We start from the raw sequence: 18,637 nt of genomic DNA, 5'->3' as shown, positions 1-18,637 counted from the left end.
CATAGCACATACCCTCCCCAATGTCCATAACCCCAACTGATGGTATTTAAATAAGACTCTTCAAGTAGTTGTGGCAGGAGAATGAATTAGAAATGCCCTCCAGCGGCATAAATTTGGCCCTTATGGAATAGATCATTTACCTCGCAAAGTCTTAGATTCCATATTTAACATAAATAAGTAAATTCTCCCTCCTCTGAAAATCCAGAGTATAACTTTCTTTTAGCATTTATTTTCTAAGTTGTATTAAAAGTTATTTTTATAGATCTCACCTGTGCATTTTTGAGGTCTGGGACTATATCCTTATATATCTCTGCACTTTTTATTGTAATACTCAACATAGTATTTGTATTCTGAGTGTTCAGTAAATATCCACTGGTTAATAATTTGAATTATTTTTACAGGATAATTAAGACACAAGAAAGATATGGAGGAGATAGTGTTGTTTTTCCTACCCTACTATTATGTTCAGTCTCAAAGTGATTATCATCAAATCAGTATTTTTGTTTAGTGTGTTTTTAAGGATGGATATCTTTCAAGTTCTATATTGTCTTCTGGAGAAGGAAACTTTGCAAGAACAAGAACATACTTAAACATGGACTAGATCTTGCCATTTGCGACAACGTGGATGGAATAGAGGGTATTATGCTTAGCGAAGTAAGTCAATTGGAGAAAGAGAACTATCATATGATCTCCCTGATATGAGGAAGTGGAGATGCAATGTGGGGGGGTTGGGAGGTAGGAAAAGAAAAAAATGAAACAAAATGGGATCTGGAGGGAGGCAAGCCATAAGAGACTCTTAATCTCACAAAACAAACTGAGGGTTGCTGGGGGAAGGCGGATAGGGAGACGGTGGTGGGCTTATGGACATTGGGGAGGGTATGTGCTATGGTGTACCCCTGGGGCTAATAACACATTATTTATTTATAAAAAATAAAAATATATATATATAAAAAAAAAACCCTGAGGGTTGCCGGGGGGAGGCGGGTATGGAGAGAGTGGTTGGGTTACGGACATTGGGGAGGGTATGTGCTATGGTGAGTGCAGTGAAGTGTGTAAGCCTGATGACTCACAGACCTGTACCCCTGGGGCAAATAATACATTATATGTTAATTAAAAAATTAAAATTAAAAAAAAAACATGGATTAGATCTTAATGCTTTAAGGATATATATGACTTAGTAAGGATTCATATTGAAAAAAATTAAGGTTTTATGAAGAATGATGCTGCATAAAAATGTGAAATATAATAAACAAAGTATCAACATAATACTTATTCAGTTCCCTAATACACTTGGGCTTAATATGTAATGTCACTGTTATGTAACAAATATAAACAAGCAAAAATGTCTGCATAACGATGGTATTTTTAAATTTTTAAATCTCTTAAATACTCAGTTATCAGTTCTCTCAAGGGAATGGTCAAATATATTCAGGTTCTCACAGAAAATAATATTAAAATATTTTCCAGATTATATAGCATTCTTCTTCCAAGTATCCCAGTGCTATTATTATGTAAGGTACCACAAGTCTACGCTCAGGGTTTATTAACCATGAAAACAATGCTTTTTCTACTGCTGAAAATTACTGAGGAAAAAAAGCCTTATATTTAAATCATAAACTTTAATCATTATTTACAGCAAAATCTTCTTTCTGTATATATTATTATATGAGCTTGTCCTAAAGTTATTAGATCTGTCTTGAATAAAAATAGCTATCAATGTTCCATTTGCCTGTGATTCAGCAAGTTAAGATACGGAAAGAAATTGATTTTTCTAAATTAGACACAGTTGTTTCTAGAACTCTAAACTTGAACAGTTAAAAAGATTAATAGAGCAATGTATTAGTTTTATACACACTGTGAAAAATATGTATTTTTCTTTTCCACAATTTAAAGAAAAACACTCTCTATTCTCATGAAACACTTACTATTAGAGTCCCTAGTTCTATCTATCCCATAGTGGTGGTGCTGAATTTTTACATTTTTGCTAAAGCAGTTAAGCAAGATTCCTTCTCTGTTAAAAAGAAAAAAAAAAAAAAAAAGAGCAGAAAAAAGTGCCACAAAAGCAACCATATTTTATGAGACTCCAAATACACAACAAATATTTCCTTGGTTACAACCATTTCTAAAGCCAAAAAGTCTATACTCAAGCTTGGGTAATGAGATGAATGGGCACCTAAAATGTTTTAGTAACCATAAAACCAAGAGGAGTGAGCAAATGTATATTTCAACTTGGATTTTTATATCTTTAACAAGTTGACAGCTGCAAATCTGTTAAATGAAAACTTGAAGGCAAAGATTTAGTGAATGTCCACTTAAATTATGGATACCAATCCTGTGCTTAAATTGTTTGAGTTTAATCACAAAATATAACATTATTTACTGATAATGTTTGAAGAAATATATTCCAAAGGGACAACTCTTCCAAACTGCCAAACAGAGGCCTAGATTACCAACCAATCTTTATTTTAAAAAGAATTCACCTTTAAATCCATCAGCAAGGCTCAGAGCTGCCCAGAAAAGCTTGAGTGATTGAAACAAATGACAGCACCCCAAGTATTCAAAGGACTAGATCTAAGTGTTACTTCTTTGCTCTTAGGATAACCAAGAATATGCCTTTGAACATATTAAGCAGTATTTTAACTTGGGCAAACATTTCGTTAACATTAGCTGTTGGTCAAAAATTGACTTTTTTATTTTTAATAGCTTGTGATACAAATGATACACAGAGGTACAACTGATGACCCTTTACTAGTTATTTAATACAATCACCTACAAGTATTCTCATGTTTATAACAGTGTTTTTCTTTTGGGAAGTCAGAGGAGGGTACTTTAGTTTTGTTAGAGGAATTTTCCTCCCCAAACTTAGTACTTCTAAAATGTCATTTTTAATAATAGCAAATATATAAAGCATTGATAATATGCCAAACACTGTTCTAAGTAACTTACATTTATGAACATATTTTATTCTCTAAATAACCCAAGAAGAATTACTACCTTTTTTAAAGAACACAAGAGGAAACTAAAGCACTATGACATTCATTTGCCCAAACTCAACTAGTGAGTCGCAGCAGGAGGATCTGAACCCAGGCAGCCTGGTTCTAGAGCTTGTGTTCTTACCACGTTTCTTCAATCCATGTAGCACATTATTTTGAACTCACATTTTTGAATTCTTAAAAAGTAACTAACTTGCTGCTGGCTAAAATCCCCCCAAATCAAAATATCTACTGTTTTATTTAAATCACTTTCCAACAACTTTGAGGACTTGTGTATTTCTCTCTGTAAGTAAGAGTAGGCAATAGTGCTCGTGTGTCATTCAGAAGGTAATAGTGAGGAAATCTGAGAAGAGCAACAACCTCTTTAGAGTTGTCACTCAGACATTCTAGTTTATTTGTAACATAAGTTCCTCTTTGGCAGCATTTAGTATAGGTATTTAGTATTTGCATTTGAAAACGGACATTCAAATCATCCTGAGGGCTTTCCCTCACAGCCCACATCCCACTGGCTCCCCACCAACACCACTGAAGACTGAGGGAGTAGGAAGGTGCAGAATGAGCAATGGCAGTTACCCCCCAGGTCAACAAAACCACAAATGGAAATATGCAGCATGAATAACAAATTATTTCCCCAATTTATATCTATCTATCTATATCTCCACACACACAGTGGGATATCACTACCATATGCTCCTTTTGAGAAAAGTCCTATGACTGCATCATTTGTTCAGTCTCTCCATAGTGTGTCCTGAATGCCTTCCATGCATCTTCATTTAGAAGAAATGCTAGTTCAGGACATTTATCTCAAGGAGAGTATGATACAGTAATGGAGGCCAGAGCAAGCAGAACTGTGCCACACTGGAACAAGAGGGGGACTGCGGAAGAAGAGATTCAAGTGTGGGCCCCACTGTTTGGTATCCCAGGAACCTCAGAGAGGTTATTTACACTCTGAACATCATGTTCCTCATCTTTAACATGAAAAGGGTAAATAGTCTATCTAAAGTGTCTATTAATGCCTGATACCCAGAGGGTACATGAAGGTCAATTATTGTTTTAATAGCAACTAATTATGAATTTCAGTAAAAATAATAAAAGAACCATAGTAAAAACCATACAAAAAAGGGAGAAGAAATGTTTTAAAGAAAGTGAGTATAATTAATTCATAGAAAAAAAGGGTCAGTATAAACTGCAGTTTTAAGAATTAGAAAGGAACTAGATGGCCATTAAAAGCAAGAAAGATAAAAGCACTACCAGGAAGAAAGAACATTAACTGTAGTAATTTGGAATGTTTGGAAGCCTGAGACGCTTGGGACATTTTGGAGCCTCAAGCAGAATTCTCTGAATTGAGGTCAAAAATCAGGATAAAAAGTAAAGACAGACTGCTTGCCCATTGTGAGGGTCTTGAAGGACAGTTCTGTGACTAATGTACAGGTCTAATTTTGGCAATGTAAGAGAAATAACATAATAAGAATAGTTTGCTTTTATATATACATATACATATATATATATGTATATGTATATATAAAAGCAAACTATATATATATTTATATATATATATGTATATATATATATAAATAATCATGAAATTTGGAAAGTAATACCCAGTTAAAAAAGTCATATTCATGGGGTTCCTGGGTGGCTCAGTGGGTTAAGCCTCTGCCTTTGGCTCAGGTCATGATCTCAGGGTCCTGGGATCGAGCCCCACATTGGGCTCCCTGCTCAGCAGAGGCCTGCTTCCGTCCCTCCCTACTTACCTCTCTGCCCACTTGTGATTTCTCTCTCTGTCAAATAAATAAATAAAATCTTTTTTTTTTTAAAGTCATATTCATTTAAAGCTATTAATTGATTTTTTTTTCCAGTTGTACTCTAATAGCTAGAGGACACCACCGAGATATTTTTATAAAAAGAGACAAAACCATGAAATAATTGTAACTTGTAAACATGGCTCTTTTTTAATATTAATCAGAAAATATATTAAAGACATATACCTATTATATAAATGTCCAAAAGAGTTCACAAAATAAAAAGTATACTTTTAATAAATTAAAATATCGAGTAATTTGCAAAGATAATGCCTAAATGACAACAAAATATACTTTATACACAACAAAGAAATAATTTTCTGAAAAAACTATTTCTTTTGAAAATAGAAAGTATCAAAATTTAGTATACTTTAATAGAATTTAGTATACTTTAAAGATTAAGCTTTCATTCAAGATTCAGAAGAAATATAAAAACATACAGAATAAGAATACTGTCCCCCAACTTACAGAAAGAATTAGCAGGGAAAAATAAAACACAAAACATAAAAAGGAAAAAGGTAGATAAGTTATCAAAGAAGTTTATAATAAGATGTGATCCATAAACAGGAAAGATATTCTCTAATGAAATTATGTATTTTCCTGCTGAAATTGGGAATCTGGCTTTGAAAAAAAAAAATCAGTCATTGAAAACGTAATCCCCTATCTGTTCAACTGGCAATTTAAATCATTTAAGGAAATTTTCTCTTCAATTTGCTTTCCTCAAATCTGAAGTCCTTCACAAATTTAAAAAGGAAAAGAAAAATGCAGCCTGCAAAGATTAAAAATTACTTAAATGTGGCAAAATGTAAGCTAAGTGGTACTTTTACATTTACCTCCTGTACTGTAAACTTGAAATCAACTTGTTTTAAAAAAAAAATTTGACAACCAGCTGATTTTACAATTTTATTAGTACAGATGATTGGTTTCCAGTCTTTTAATAAATGAAACCATGTAACTGTCGATAATTTTTAAAGACTCCCCCATGTGTTTCTCAATATGTATAGTATGTGCAGTATTATGACTTCTACAAAGCTTTAAAAAACAGACACATATTTCAAAAAGATTAGCATGCAAATTAGACATATGTACTTCTCTAGAGACAGCAGTTGATCTACCTATCCATTTAAGGACTCCTAGTAACTCAGTAACTCCTCAGAGACATAAGAGCTATTGGGTGGGAACTACTAATTGAGAAGCCAGTTTAGAAAGGATATAACCCATTCACGCATGTTTAGTGTTTCATGGTTTATGATAGGATATGATAGGTACAATTCTGAAAAGTAGATAGGTAAAGTATAAGAAATCTCATTTTCCAAATGAGAAGATCAAAGTCTAGAGAGACCAAGGAAATGGGTCAAGGTTACACAGCTTAATAACAGTGGAATTCTTATTAGATAGCATGTCTTACTACTTATTACTAACTCAATGTTTTTTATCCATTACAACATAGTCAGCTGGTCATGGAAGGGTAGTGTAATTATTTTCATTAAAATCAGACTAATATATTTAACCAATAATTCATAGAGAGAAACAAGCATATTTTGATTTCTACTTTCTTGGACTATTTAAAAACTTGACTGGCTATAATTCTACATAATAATCATATGCCAAAATGAGCTAGCATATGCTAAATAGCCCACTAAGAAGAGTATTATGAAATAAGAAGACGATAAATTTCCAAACATTGCAAAATTTGCAAGCTCCTATATTTTTAAATTTCCACTTTGTACAGACTTCTAAATGGATTAATCTATGAAACCCAACTGTCTAGATAATTTCTTAATGATTTTAAGGTCAGGTGGTTACATTAAAACTCATTAATACAATTCATTAATTAGTTAAGAGGTAAGCCACTTTAGAACAATACATAAGATGATGTGCCAAAGAATGTGGGAAATAATTAAAGGTTACTAAAAGAACTAAAACTGAAAAGTCAAGGAATTGGACACAGGGCACAATGCCTTAAACCCATTATTTTGGATTTTAAAAGACCTTTATGACACTTTCTCTGTGTGTGATAGTAAAATGTTTCTTTTCTCTGCCCCATTCTAAAGAAGCATTAAAAAAGCAAATTAAAATAGGGATGAAATAAAACGCTTACAGGTTTGTATCTCAGTGCATCTCTGTAGGATCCAAACAAAGCAGCCTGTGCCCTAAGAAAGGCCCTAGCTACTCCATCACCCGTAGCTGTAGACTGCTTCTTCAGTTTATTTTTCAGGGCCGAGACCTGCATGACAGAGAGGAACAGTTAAATTAACACCTCAGAAATTGGTACAGCGAGGTACGAACCCAATCAGCAGGCAAACCACAGTGTCTGCAGGTCAGCCAAAAACTCATCCTCCTCCCTGATAGCTTATCTTTTTAACTGCAGAGAGCACCTGCTGGTCTGTTAATTGAAACGAAAGCAGGAGCCGATAGTAACGTGCTAATGCAAATTGGTTTATGCTCTCTTTTTTTCCCAAGGCCTCTTGACATAAATAAGCTTTAATTATTTTACGGTAAACTGCCTGTGAGCCACTTTTCTGCAGATTTTTAGCAATCACAACATGTGTCTACTTGTTTTGAGAAGAAGCCGGTAGGAATCGTTCATTTCTGCCATGTAAGGTTATTTGTTACAGGTCCTCCAGGATCACTTACCATTTAATTTTATTTTTGGAAGTCTCATTTGCATATCCAATTTTCTACTCGTTTGTTGAATAGTTTTCACCATTATTAGACAAAAAGAGGGGGGAGAAGTTAAAGTGATTGAGAACCTACCATGAGTAGAGAATCACGTTATGCACATGTTATACAGAGTCTCAGTTTTCACAGCCTTCTAAGAAAGACATTTGTATTGCTATTTATGAATGAAGAAACAGGCGCTTAAAGATGTGAATCAGTTTGCCCTCCCTATACAGCTACTGCATGGCAAGACTGAAATTTCAACCCAGTTCTGTCCAGTTTTTCCCCCACCACAATGTGCTGGGTTTGAGTTCAATGTCATCGCTTTATGAACCAGTAATCAGATTAATATTTTTAAATCAAAGAAATATTTATTTCTCAGGAGTTTGCATAATTTCTCAAGGCATCCAAATTTATCATCATTTTTCATACATTTCTGTCCTTCAAGTTCCGGTTTATTTAACCAATAATTCATAGAGAGAAACAAGCATATTTTGATTTCTACTTTCTTGGACTATTTAAAAACTTGACTGGCTATAATTCTACATAATAATCATTTTTAGGGTATTAAAACAAAAAAGAAATGCCAAAATGAGCTAGCATATGCTAAATAGCCCACTAAGAAGAGTATTAGGAAATAAGAAGACGATAAATTTCCAAACATTGCAAAATTTGCAAGTATCTTATAGAATGGTTACTATTTATGAACGACCCTTACTTAGATGAGTATTCTGTAGGTATAATCACAATCCTGACACATACTCTAATTTTTTAAAAGGGAAATGATGTGATACGTTCCTATCATTTAATTCACCTGACCAATTCCTTTCATGCGTTATAGAAAACTACACTGTCTACACTTTAAAAATATTGGTGCTCTTATCATTCCTCATTGATGCTTTACATGGGAACATGAAGTCACATAAAAACCCTTTTTTTTTTTTTTCAAGAAAACAAAACCGATGGGAGAAATTGTGGTTGGATTGCTCCCTTACAGAGCATATTCTGAACCTTATGAAACCACCAGATAACAAAATAAAATAATGTCATTTCTCCTTTACACATATACCCAAGGAAGGGTATTTTTAAAAATTTCTTTATGCAAGCAGCCCTGACTACTCCTGTAGATGATGATTGTAATTGAAGTGTCAACCTAATTAACAACTAAACTTTGAATAATGCTAATGAGAAATGAACACAGCATCAGAGGAAAGACCAGCTCTACAGGTGATAAACCTTCACAGTAGTGACATTTTCCAGTGTAAAGTCACAGTTACTGTGATCTGATCAAAGAAAGAGACCCCCATTGGGTCCAATTATAACCACAGTTTTGAAAAAATTATTGAGTTATGATGTTTATAATCTATGCAGAAAGGCCTTTGCAGTATAGGTCTTCTCCCCATAGCTGTGATCTTTTCAATTTATATCCAAGCTCCATAGATTCAGATAAAAGTTTGGAGTCTAATTCATTTAGCCCACAAAGTGCATAAATCACGATTCATTTAAGAGGAAGTTTTTATTATTAAAATCTAAACTCAATAAATGCACATTTTAAGGCAACCTACATATTCAAACAATGTAGCTAAATGATACAAAATCAAAGTCTTATGACTTGTCTTTTATTTTAAAGTTTGTAATAATGTTATTTTTTAAGCTTCAACTGCCTTTAATGAAAAACAATGGAAGTGAATATCAATACATGTATTTAATAACTGCCCCCCTCAAAAAAGGCTTATGATGGAAGAAATATGTCTTTCCATGTATTATAAAAAGTAAATGGTTTCATTATTTTTAATTTACTTTTGAAAATTAAAAAATTTAAAATGTCATGCCTTACTTACATCTTAGCAAAAGAAAATTCTTCAAAGTGTACTTTTCTATAAAACATGAAATTGACAGTTCAGCTCTCCACAAACTAAGTATTCTTAGGACAATCATAATACACACTTAGAGTGAATGCAGGCAAGTCAAACCATGCCTTAGCCTTCTTTAACCCAAGGTTTTAGATGCTGAATTCAGTACTTTTTAAGCTAGCTAGGATCTTAATCATTTTGCCACAAGCCCTTCCTAGCCAAACTGTAAATATGGGGCCTTCACCTCCAAAATTCAAGGTAGTTCCTGGGATCCCTCAGAAAACACTTGTTCTAGAACTCGGTGGTCCAATACAGTAGCCACTTGAAATGTGACTAATCCAAATGGGGATTTGCTTTAAGTGTAAAATATACACTGGATTTTGAAGACTTACTACCCCCCAAAAGTAAAACAACTCATTAATAAATTTTATATTGATTTCATAACAAAACAGTATTTTTGAACATTTGGTTAAACAAAATATATTAAAATTAATTTCACCCATTATTTTACTTTCAACATGGTTACCAGAAAATTTAAAATTGTATATGTGGCTCATATTTCCACTGAATAGTACTTTTCTACATGAGCATACTATCCAATGTGAGATGTAAGACTAAAACATTGCCTGGTAAGAAATACAGTTACATTGTTACTCTGCTTATATCTACATTACTTCAACCTTCACAAACTGCTCGAAAAGGTTTTCCTTGACCTACTCTAGGAGGGCTTTGACTGTCAGTAAGTAGATCTGAAGTTGTTCCTATTTTTCAGAGACCAAGAGGGCAGGTGAGTTAACTGTTTCTTGGATGCACAAATGAATGCTCAAAAATAGTTTGTAAGAATGAAATAGAATTTTAAAAAATCAGTTTTAGGGGCACCTGGATGGCTCAGTGGGTTAAAGCCTCTGCCTTCGGCTCAGGCCATGATCTCAAGGTCCTGGGATCAAGCCCCACATCGGGCTCTCTGCTCAGCAGGGAGCCTGCTTCCTCCTCTCTCTCTCTCTGCCTGCCTCTCTGCCTACTTGTGATCTCTGTCAAAAAAATAAATAAAATCTTATTAAAAAATCCGTTTTAGACAGAAAGATATGACTCTAAAACAAAGTGACTGTGTTAACCTTGCTGTTTCTGTCCTTTAGATCATTGGAGTAAATTATCACCAGTTACCAATGCCCTCTGCAGTGCTAATTAGCTTTTAGCAGTTTTTATCTATAAAAATGGTGATGTCTCCTCTGTACTTTTTCAATATTTCATCTGGGAAATGGCATTTCTGCTTTAATTTCCAAACTTCTAAATTTAATTATGAAATAAATGCACATTTTTCCCACAAATCATCAAGTTTATATTCACATGTAACCCTGAACTCAGAAGAGCCTTTGGAACTTGAGTCACCTGGCTCTCATCACACAATCCCATTATGAAACACTGAAAATTCTTACGAAAGTAAGCAAGCCTCAAACTCCAATGGCTAAAGACTACTTCAAAACTGATATCTGATTTTATTATTTAATCTGTGAATAAATTGTCTTTCTAAGTCTAATAAAGTATACTAGACTAAAAAATAAAGTTAAACAGTGAAAAGAACTTCAGAAATAAATATCATTCCATGGCTCTTATCAAATGTTTAAATTCCTTTCATACAGTGAGAATTCAGGCTTCCAAGCAGCCATCCACGGGAGGAATTATAACCTGGGTTGAACACAGCGGGAGTTCACTGCAACATGAATATTACCAACAATTCTCCATTTTTACCCTCTTAACACTAAAGTGACTATGAATAAAAGTAGGGAATTACATGAGTAAACATAACAAACAGGTATAAATTAAAAGAGTGCAAGACACGTGCACACAGTCTGAGTAATGAAGTAATTATGCCAACCGGGAGTTAGGAAGGGAGAGCACATTAAAGGAGCTGAGTTTTTCAGAGAAGTGACAGATTTTTCTCTTGACTTTAAGATGTGTCTTTTCAGGAAACATAAATTAACCCTTATACCCAGAAATTTTAATTTTGCTCTTTAGGATCACAAAGATAAACATCAGGGTAAAGAGCAGAAAGTAAAAATAAATGTCCAGAAATAATATTTAGATAAACTACACAACACTAAAACACCCCTCTGATGTTTTTAAATACCTCCTTTTGTGAACTACACTGTACTAGAGAATCCACATCCATTTAGAAAAGTTAGAGCTTCAACTTACCTGCTTTGGAAAAAAGTTACAAAGATAAAAAGTTGTATTCTCCCTTGAAACATCTTATGGTCATCACATGAAAAATCCCTACATTTCTTTAATCCTTCTAATGTCCAGGGTTTTTTAGAAACAAAATTAATACTCTATCCTCTTTTTTTTTTTTTAAGATTTTATTTATTTATTTGACAGACAGAGATCACAAGTAGGCAGAGAGGCAGGCAGAGAGAGAGGAAGAGAAGAGGCTCCCTGCTGAGCAGAGAGCCCGACGACGAGGGCCTCAATCTCAGGATCCTGAGATCAAGACCTGAGCCAAAGGCAGAGGCTTTAACCCACTGAGCCACCCAGGCGCCCCAATACCCTATCCTCTAAATGTAATTTTTTAGTGAGATTCTACTTAAGGATTAAAACAGTAACCATTTTAAATGAAAAGCACAGGATATATCTGTGAAGGGTATCATTACCCTGGTCTCTTTTATGCTTAAATTACCTATCAAAACTTAATTAACATAGGGTCAGTTCTAACTATTTTCCTTTCAAAGGCCATTATAAAAAGAAGACAATCCAATTGCTCCTCCACAAGCCCAATGATGGGCCAGCATCTCCACAATCAACGTCACTTCCATTCATCCAGTTACTCAAAAAGATATCTTGCAGGGCTTCCTCAACACCTGACCCTTTTTCATCTCCCATATGTAACATATCACCAAGCACTGTCAGTTAGTCCTCTGATGGAGATTCAAATCTATCCACTTTTCTCTACATCTGCGACTATCAAGTTCGAGCAACTAGCATCTCTACCTAGACTACTGCAAATGGTCTCAACCATTTCAGTGGATCTTCCTGCTTCATTCCTTATACTGAGAAAACTTCAGGACCTAGACCCCAAGATGATATTTTTTAGAATTCAAAGTAGATCACATTATCTCTTGGCTAAATATCTCCAATAAATTTCCAATAAAGTCCAAATGTCCCTAACAAGAACTACAGATCTTTTTTGATGGCACCACCTATCTCTACAACCTCATTTTACATAACTCTCTCTCTTGTTCATTTTGCTACAACTCTACAAGACTTTCCATTTCTTGAACTTGCCAACCACTTCCCCACAGTAGAATCTTTGTACATGCTATTCCTACTCCTCTCACTTTGCACAGCTTACTCACACTTATCATTCAGGCCAATTCTGGAACAGGTATTTTGACACATTGAGCTCAGCTGCACCACAAATGGCTAATCTGAGGATTTCGACTGATAAGAATGACATCTCAGTTTGGCTAAAATCATTTTCATTTCAGCTTAGTTATGGCAATATGACTACTGGTCTGCTAACATTCACTCTCCCTCTCTTTGGTAAAAGAAATCCTAAGTTTTAACTAGCTTACTCAACCTCCTTATGTTGACCCAGCTATTTTCCAACATGCCTCATGGCTTGGTATGACCATGTGGTTAGGTTCAGATGAATGGAATGTGAGTTCCATGAGAGCAGTATATTATGACCTCCTGTTCACTCAGCTCCTAGCATAATACAGGCATTATAATAGGTGCTTGATAAATAATCAAATGAATGACTGAATGAATTAATAAATAAGTAAATAAGCAACCTATCACACTTCTACATTAATTTCTCTAGTTCAATGGATCAGAATATCTATGATGGGGCCCAGGAACATAATTCATTGAAAAGTTCATGAAGTTATTATGATATCAGCAATATTTGGAAACCACTGTTGTGACAGTGCACACAGTATCATGCATACAAAAAACTCTCTTGAATGTGGAAAAGTCAAGAACTTAAAGGACTAGAAACAAATTGGAAATTATCTTTAAAGCCCAAATCAGGGTCTTCACATTTAAGTATATATGTATATATGTAAGTATGTATTAGCAGTAAGAAGAGAGAGAAGCATCCCATTAAGATGTTACAGGGGAAAAAGAAAAAAAAAGACATTCGGAGAAAGGCTAGGTAATTTAGTTGGAAATGAAAACCTATGAGAAAGCCAAGGAACTTCATGAGTACTTAAAATCACTGTAAGTAACAAACTATAAATCAACTGTAAAATGGCAAAAGTACAGAGACATAAAGAAGTGAACTGCTAAAGTCTGTTCACTGCAGTAGGAGGGATAGATTCTCTTACTCAGTTGGGAGTAAATAACAAAGACCTTTTAAAAGTTTGGAAGCCCAGTTAATTAAGGTTTTAACATTTGGGTTTTTGTTTTGTTTTGTTTTCTTTTGCTTTTATATTTAAAGTTTAGATTTAAAAAAAGAAAAAGGTACAAAAATAGCAAAATCTATAGTTTACTTACAAACAACAACAAAACACCTGTTATAAACAATCATGTCTCTGAATATATTTAAAAGAATATTGAGTTTCCACAGACACCCAAAGTCCTGTGCAGAAGCACAATGACGGGCATCACAACACGGTCTCCCTCTCCAGAGAGAGGAAATAAGTTCCACTCACAACCAAAAAAGTATATGATAAACATGCATCCAGGTTTCTTCTTTTTATTACTATAAAAGATGAAAATATCCTTATAAAATGTTCTAAGAAATAACTCTAAACAGGGACTTTAAAAGCAACTTCTATTACAAAAGACAAAAGAAACGCAATTACGTTTCCCTTCAGCCATCACTTACTGAATGACTACTGTTTACAAAGCCCTGTACATCTAGGTGCCTGAATTCTGACAGCAGGAGATGGAGGAGAGAGCAGGACTGCATTTCTCCAGGGGAAAACTGAAAGCAGTATTTGTCTCCTAAAGTCTACTCTATTGACCACAAGCCACCCCCCCCAACAAAAAAGTCCTCTAAATTACTCTAGAACTTGAATGAATTCAGTTTATCTTTCTAACCTGGCCACTCCAAAAATTTGCTGGGGACTTTATTTACTGGTAAATATGATAAGGATACTAGCAGAGCTGTGGCAAACCTGGAACTAATATAATATTCTCTGGGGTCCTTTTTTTTCTTTATAACATATGACAATTTAACATATTAAACCTTCATGTTAGGTTGGAGGAAATATACAAGATTTAAACATATCTATTAACTCTACGCACAGTTGCAAGAGTTAAATTTGTTTACATACTTTCATTTTTTATAAAGCTGATTTAAGAAAATTCTCTGAAATAGCCAACTCTTTTCCAAACTTATTCCAAAATTAATTAGCTCACTTGAATGCAGTTATCTTACATTTTTACTTAAAGTCAGTGTTTTGGGGCTTTTCTCCAGGTCTTCAGGCTTTTAATTTAATGATTTGTGGTGATTCGGAGCAATTGGTGTCTTTGCTTTTCACTGCACAATAAAACAATTAACCTTTCCTTCATGTGATACATTATAATATCACTAAAAGATGCAAAATATTTTAGAGAACCCCATTTTATAATAAAGTATTTTCAATATTTTAGTAATCAAATATGGTTTCTACTAAATGTAGCTATCCTATAACATACCAGGGCATATAGTGAATTGCACAACCTTAACTGTACTATGTTCATAACCTCATAACAGAAAATAAAAATAATCATTTTCCAATAGTGTGTTACATAAGATGTAAATAAGTTTTTAAAAGTATTAACAATCCTAATCTAAATCAAACAGATCTACTGATATTTCTTCAGCAAGATTAGAATAGAGAGTAAGCTTCTATATTAAATTCTAAAACAGTTACTCATTACACTGTATATCATGTTTATATGAGAGGGACCATGATCTAGAGTTTGGGGCATAAGTATGATAGGATTATCCTATATGAACTAAAGTTCTAGAAATACCATTAACAGTATACTTTCTGTGTCTTCATCTTCTTATCTAAAATAGGAGTAAGTATATTAGCCTGAGAGTATATTATTTTCTTACAATCTAATGAGCTAAACTTATTTAAAGACTGTTAAGCAACACAGGCCAAAATCCACTTTCCTGGTAATGGATATTTTAATGCATGTAACTTTTTCAGATGTCAATTCTAACCTGCTTTCATCTATGAGAATTAGTTTATAATTGTTCCAACTTCATTTTCTCATGAAGAGATTTCCTAAATCTCATTATAATTCTAATTAGCTTAATTTTCTAACAAGTGAGTTATCCTATTTTTGAAACAGTTAACAATTCTCCAAATTCTTTTTAAAAATTTTAATGATGATAAAAATTAAAATAAGCAGTAGCACCTTAGAAATAGAACATTTTAAATTATTATATAATCGAAAACTAAATTTGTATATATATTTGGAATGAGGAGGTGTCAATAGTACATTATCTTAGATTAAAATGCACTCACTTGAAATTTCAAATGTTGTATTTAATTCAACTGTTTCAATTTCCCCACACTTAAAAACATACAACAGTAATACTAAACTGAACTGATATTGTTACATAGCCCTAAAATTTATTTTTTTATATAAAAACAACCTACATGTTTGAGCGTATCCATATGTGACATAGCCACTAAGAAATAAAATCACAGTGCATGAAGACAGAAAACTACAAAAGAACATTTCAATGGATCTACTGCTTTTAAAAGATAGTCCATGTAATAATTAATATCGTTAAAATCACTCTCAATAATTTTTTTTTTCTTTTAATGATCCAAATCTATAGTGAAATGATGAAATCAAAAAGCAAGTGTTCTTGTCAGAAGACAGGAAGAGAGTTTTTTCCCTTCCCTTAAGGAAAACAAAGGATTCCTGAATGCCTTGCCCTGATTTATTTTTCCAATTTTAAATACCTTAAGAGTAGCGGAACTGCTACTGGCATGGTAGTATTTCTAACAGTCAATAAATCTAAAATATTATGTGTGAATATTGGAATGAAGCCATTAAGAAGATTACAGCATGCAACACAGCAGAGGGTCCACAGGAAAAAAGAACTAGTAATTCAGGACAACTGTGACCACTGACCTTTGAACAGCCAAGACCACTGGTCAAGCTGACACAGTAATAGAGTACACATGCATAGAAAGTCATCTAGCCTGTAAGTATAATTTAAATGCTCTGGTGGATGATTTTTAAAAGGACCCCTTTTAAATATCAGTTAATTTATTAAATAATCAAACAATACCAGTAGTAAAATTTTTCAGGATTCTAGTGTATCTTATTAATTCAAATCACAAAAAAATTCAGTAAGATCATTTGTTAATTTTAACAAAACTCATTTAAAACATTTATATTTAGAGAAAGTATGATGCGATGACTTTATCAGATTTCCTACAGAACTATAAGAGATAGCTTTTGGAAAACTGATGAAAAAGCTAAATTTATTAGAGAGAGGTTAAACAAACAATCACCTAAAATATTTTTAGAAAATGATCATAACTTTAAAACCTCTCATACTTTAAGCAAGTGGTCCTAGTTCCACCCCAGGGTTGTATCCACTTATTCATTGTTCAAATTTGTCTGTAAGTCTGTAGCCTTTAATTTCGAGCATACCTATAATTATATCTACACCACCTAGCAGTGTGCCTTATTATGATTTCTTAAAATTTCAGTTATGTACCGTTAACCTTTACGTGTAAATAAAGGAGATTGTTCCTCCTGTCATTTTACATTTTTAGGCTTCCACATTTTGCAAGTACTATTTAACTTCTTCACATCTTAAAATAAATGTCTTAATAACAAACTCATCCTGCTGGGAAAACAGTACTTCTCAATTAAAAAAGAATCACCCATCGAAAGAATTACTATTAAGGATTGTTTTTCTCAAAGAAATAAAATCAACCATCACTGAAACTGACTATAAAAATTTTTATGACACAAAAACACGGAATTATTTCTGTCTTTTCTTTCTCCTCTTTTTTCCTTTTTTCTTTTTCAATAAACAACCCTTTCTCATTAGGGCATTAACAGTAGGAAATGCATTGCACATAAGGACAATATTTGTAAAAGTTGGGACTTTATTTCATAATTATTTTTCTATCCAATGAAGAATTCTTTGATGAATTTCTAAGTGAATAACTCTAATCATTTCTAGCAGCTTCTGCAAAATTTTTGTAATGAGGCAATCTAGTTATAATGAGCTAAAAAGATAATATAATTCTTTACTGGCCTGGGTTTGGATTTGTTCATACATAGCATAAATTTTACTACAGTAAGATAAAGTAGTTCAATTTAATTTGCTTCAAGGTCAGCAAATATTTTAGGTTATTTATGGGCATAAATAATCTCATTTTAACTTTAAAATCACATTTTTCCTATCACTAGCCATAAGAACAATTAAAGCCAGTATTACTGTATTTTTTGAGTTTGAAATTTTTAAATTCACTTTTTCAAACTCCTTGGTAATGATTTCAAAGTACTTGCAATATTGCAGGAATATATATGATGGTGGATTTTTATTTCCAAATTTTACTATCCCTGAAAAAAGTGGATTTTTTTAGGAGAGTTATTTTTAACTTAGAACTATGTTATAAAGATATTTTTAAGTAGCCATTAATATATATACAGAAACAGTACTAGTCTGCATTTTTGCCCTATTCTAAGGAATACGAAGGCCAAAAAAATGCACTTTTGGTGACTAACATGAAACACAGAATACATCCCATTATAAGCTGCAGACACACACCCGTGCGCGTGCACACGCGCGCGCACACATACACACACACACCCTCTGCAAGATCAAAGACCAGAAGAGAACTGGCACTTAATTTATCAGCCTTTACAGACAAAAGACAGTTTTCGTCATTTCAAAAGGATCAGATGTCTTTTATGACAAACTGGGTTTGCAGTTTAATTTACAAATAGAATTCTAAGTAAGCAGTCTTTGCTTTGCCAAAGCAAATGACAAACAGTGTAGGTTTTCATTCTTGCAGCCCTCAGCAGGATAGAAAAGATTAAAATAAAACTGAAATAATTTAGAGAAAACAAATAAATGTTTCAGAAAGTTGAGGGAGATCAAAGCCAGAATTTTCTGACCCCAACTGTACAAGCATTTCTTATTATATTGACCAGTGCCATCAGATCATTAATTAAAAGGAAAAGCACTGGCAGGTGGCAGGGAAGCAAAAGCCGGTAATTGGCCCCCTTCTTCTCCTTGCCTTCAAAAACTCTCTCATTCTTTTGCAAGACATGCCACTAGGCAGACAGAAATGCCTACTTTGTAATATAATGATTAAGATGAGATGAAGAGACTTAGGTTTAAAGAAACTCT

General features: G+C 33.5%; 1 protein-coding gene across 6 annotated transcripts in view; it reads right to left on the bottom strand.

Annotated features, from left to right (window-relative positions):
- DENND1B (DENN domain containing 1B) overlaps positions 1-18,637 on the bottom strand; it is a 266,752-nt gene that overhangs the window by 80,594 nt on the left and 167,521 nt on the right. For all 6 annotated transcript variants that reach the window (XM_013058106.2, XM_004756206.3, XM_004756208.3 and 3 more), the window contains one exon: positions 6,897-7,022. In XM_013058106.2, coding sequence (XP_012913560.1) covers positions 6,897-7,022 — 126 coding nt within the window. The remainder of the gene's footprint in view (positions 1-6,896; positions 7,023-18,637) is intronic.

This window comes from Mustela putorius, unplaced genomic scaffold, assembly GCF_011764305.1.
Source record: "Mustela putorius furo isolate JIRA1106 unplaced genomic scaffold, ASM1176430v1.1 tig00001012_pilon_pilon_pilon, whole genome shotgun sequence".
NCBI lineage: Eukaryota > Metazoa > Chordata > Mammalia > Carnivora > Mustelidae > Mustela > Mustela putorius.
This window is presented reverse-complemented; position numbering and strand designations above follow the sequence as displayed.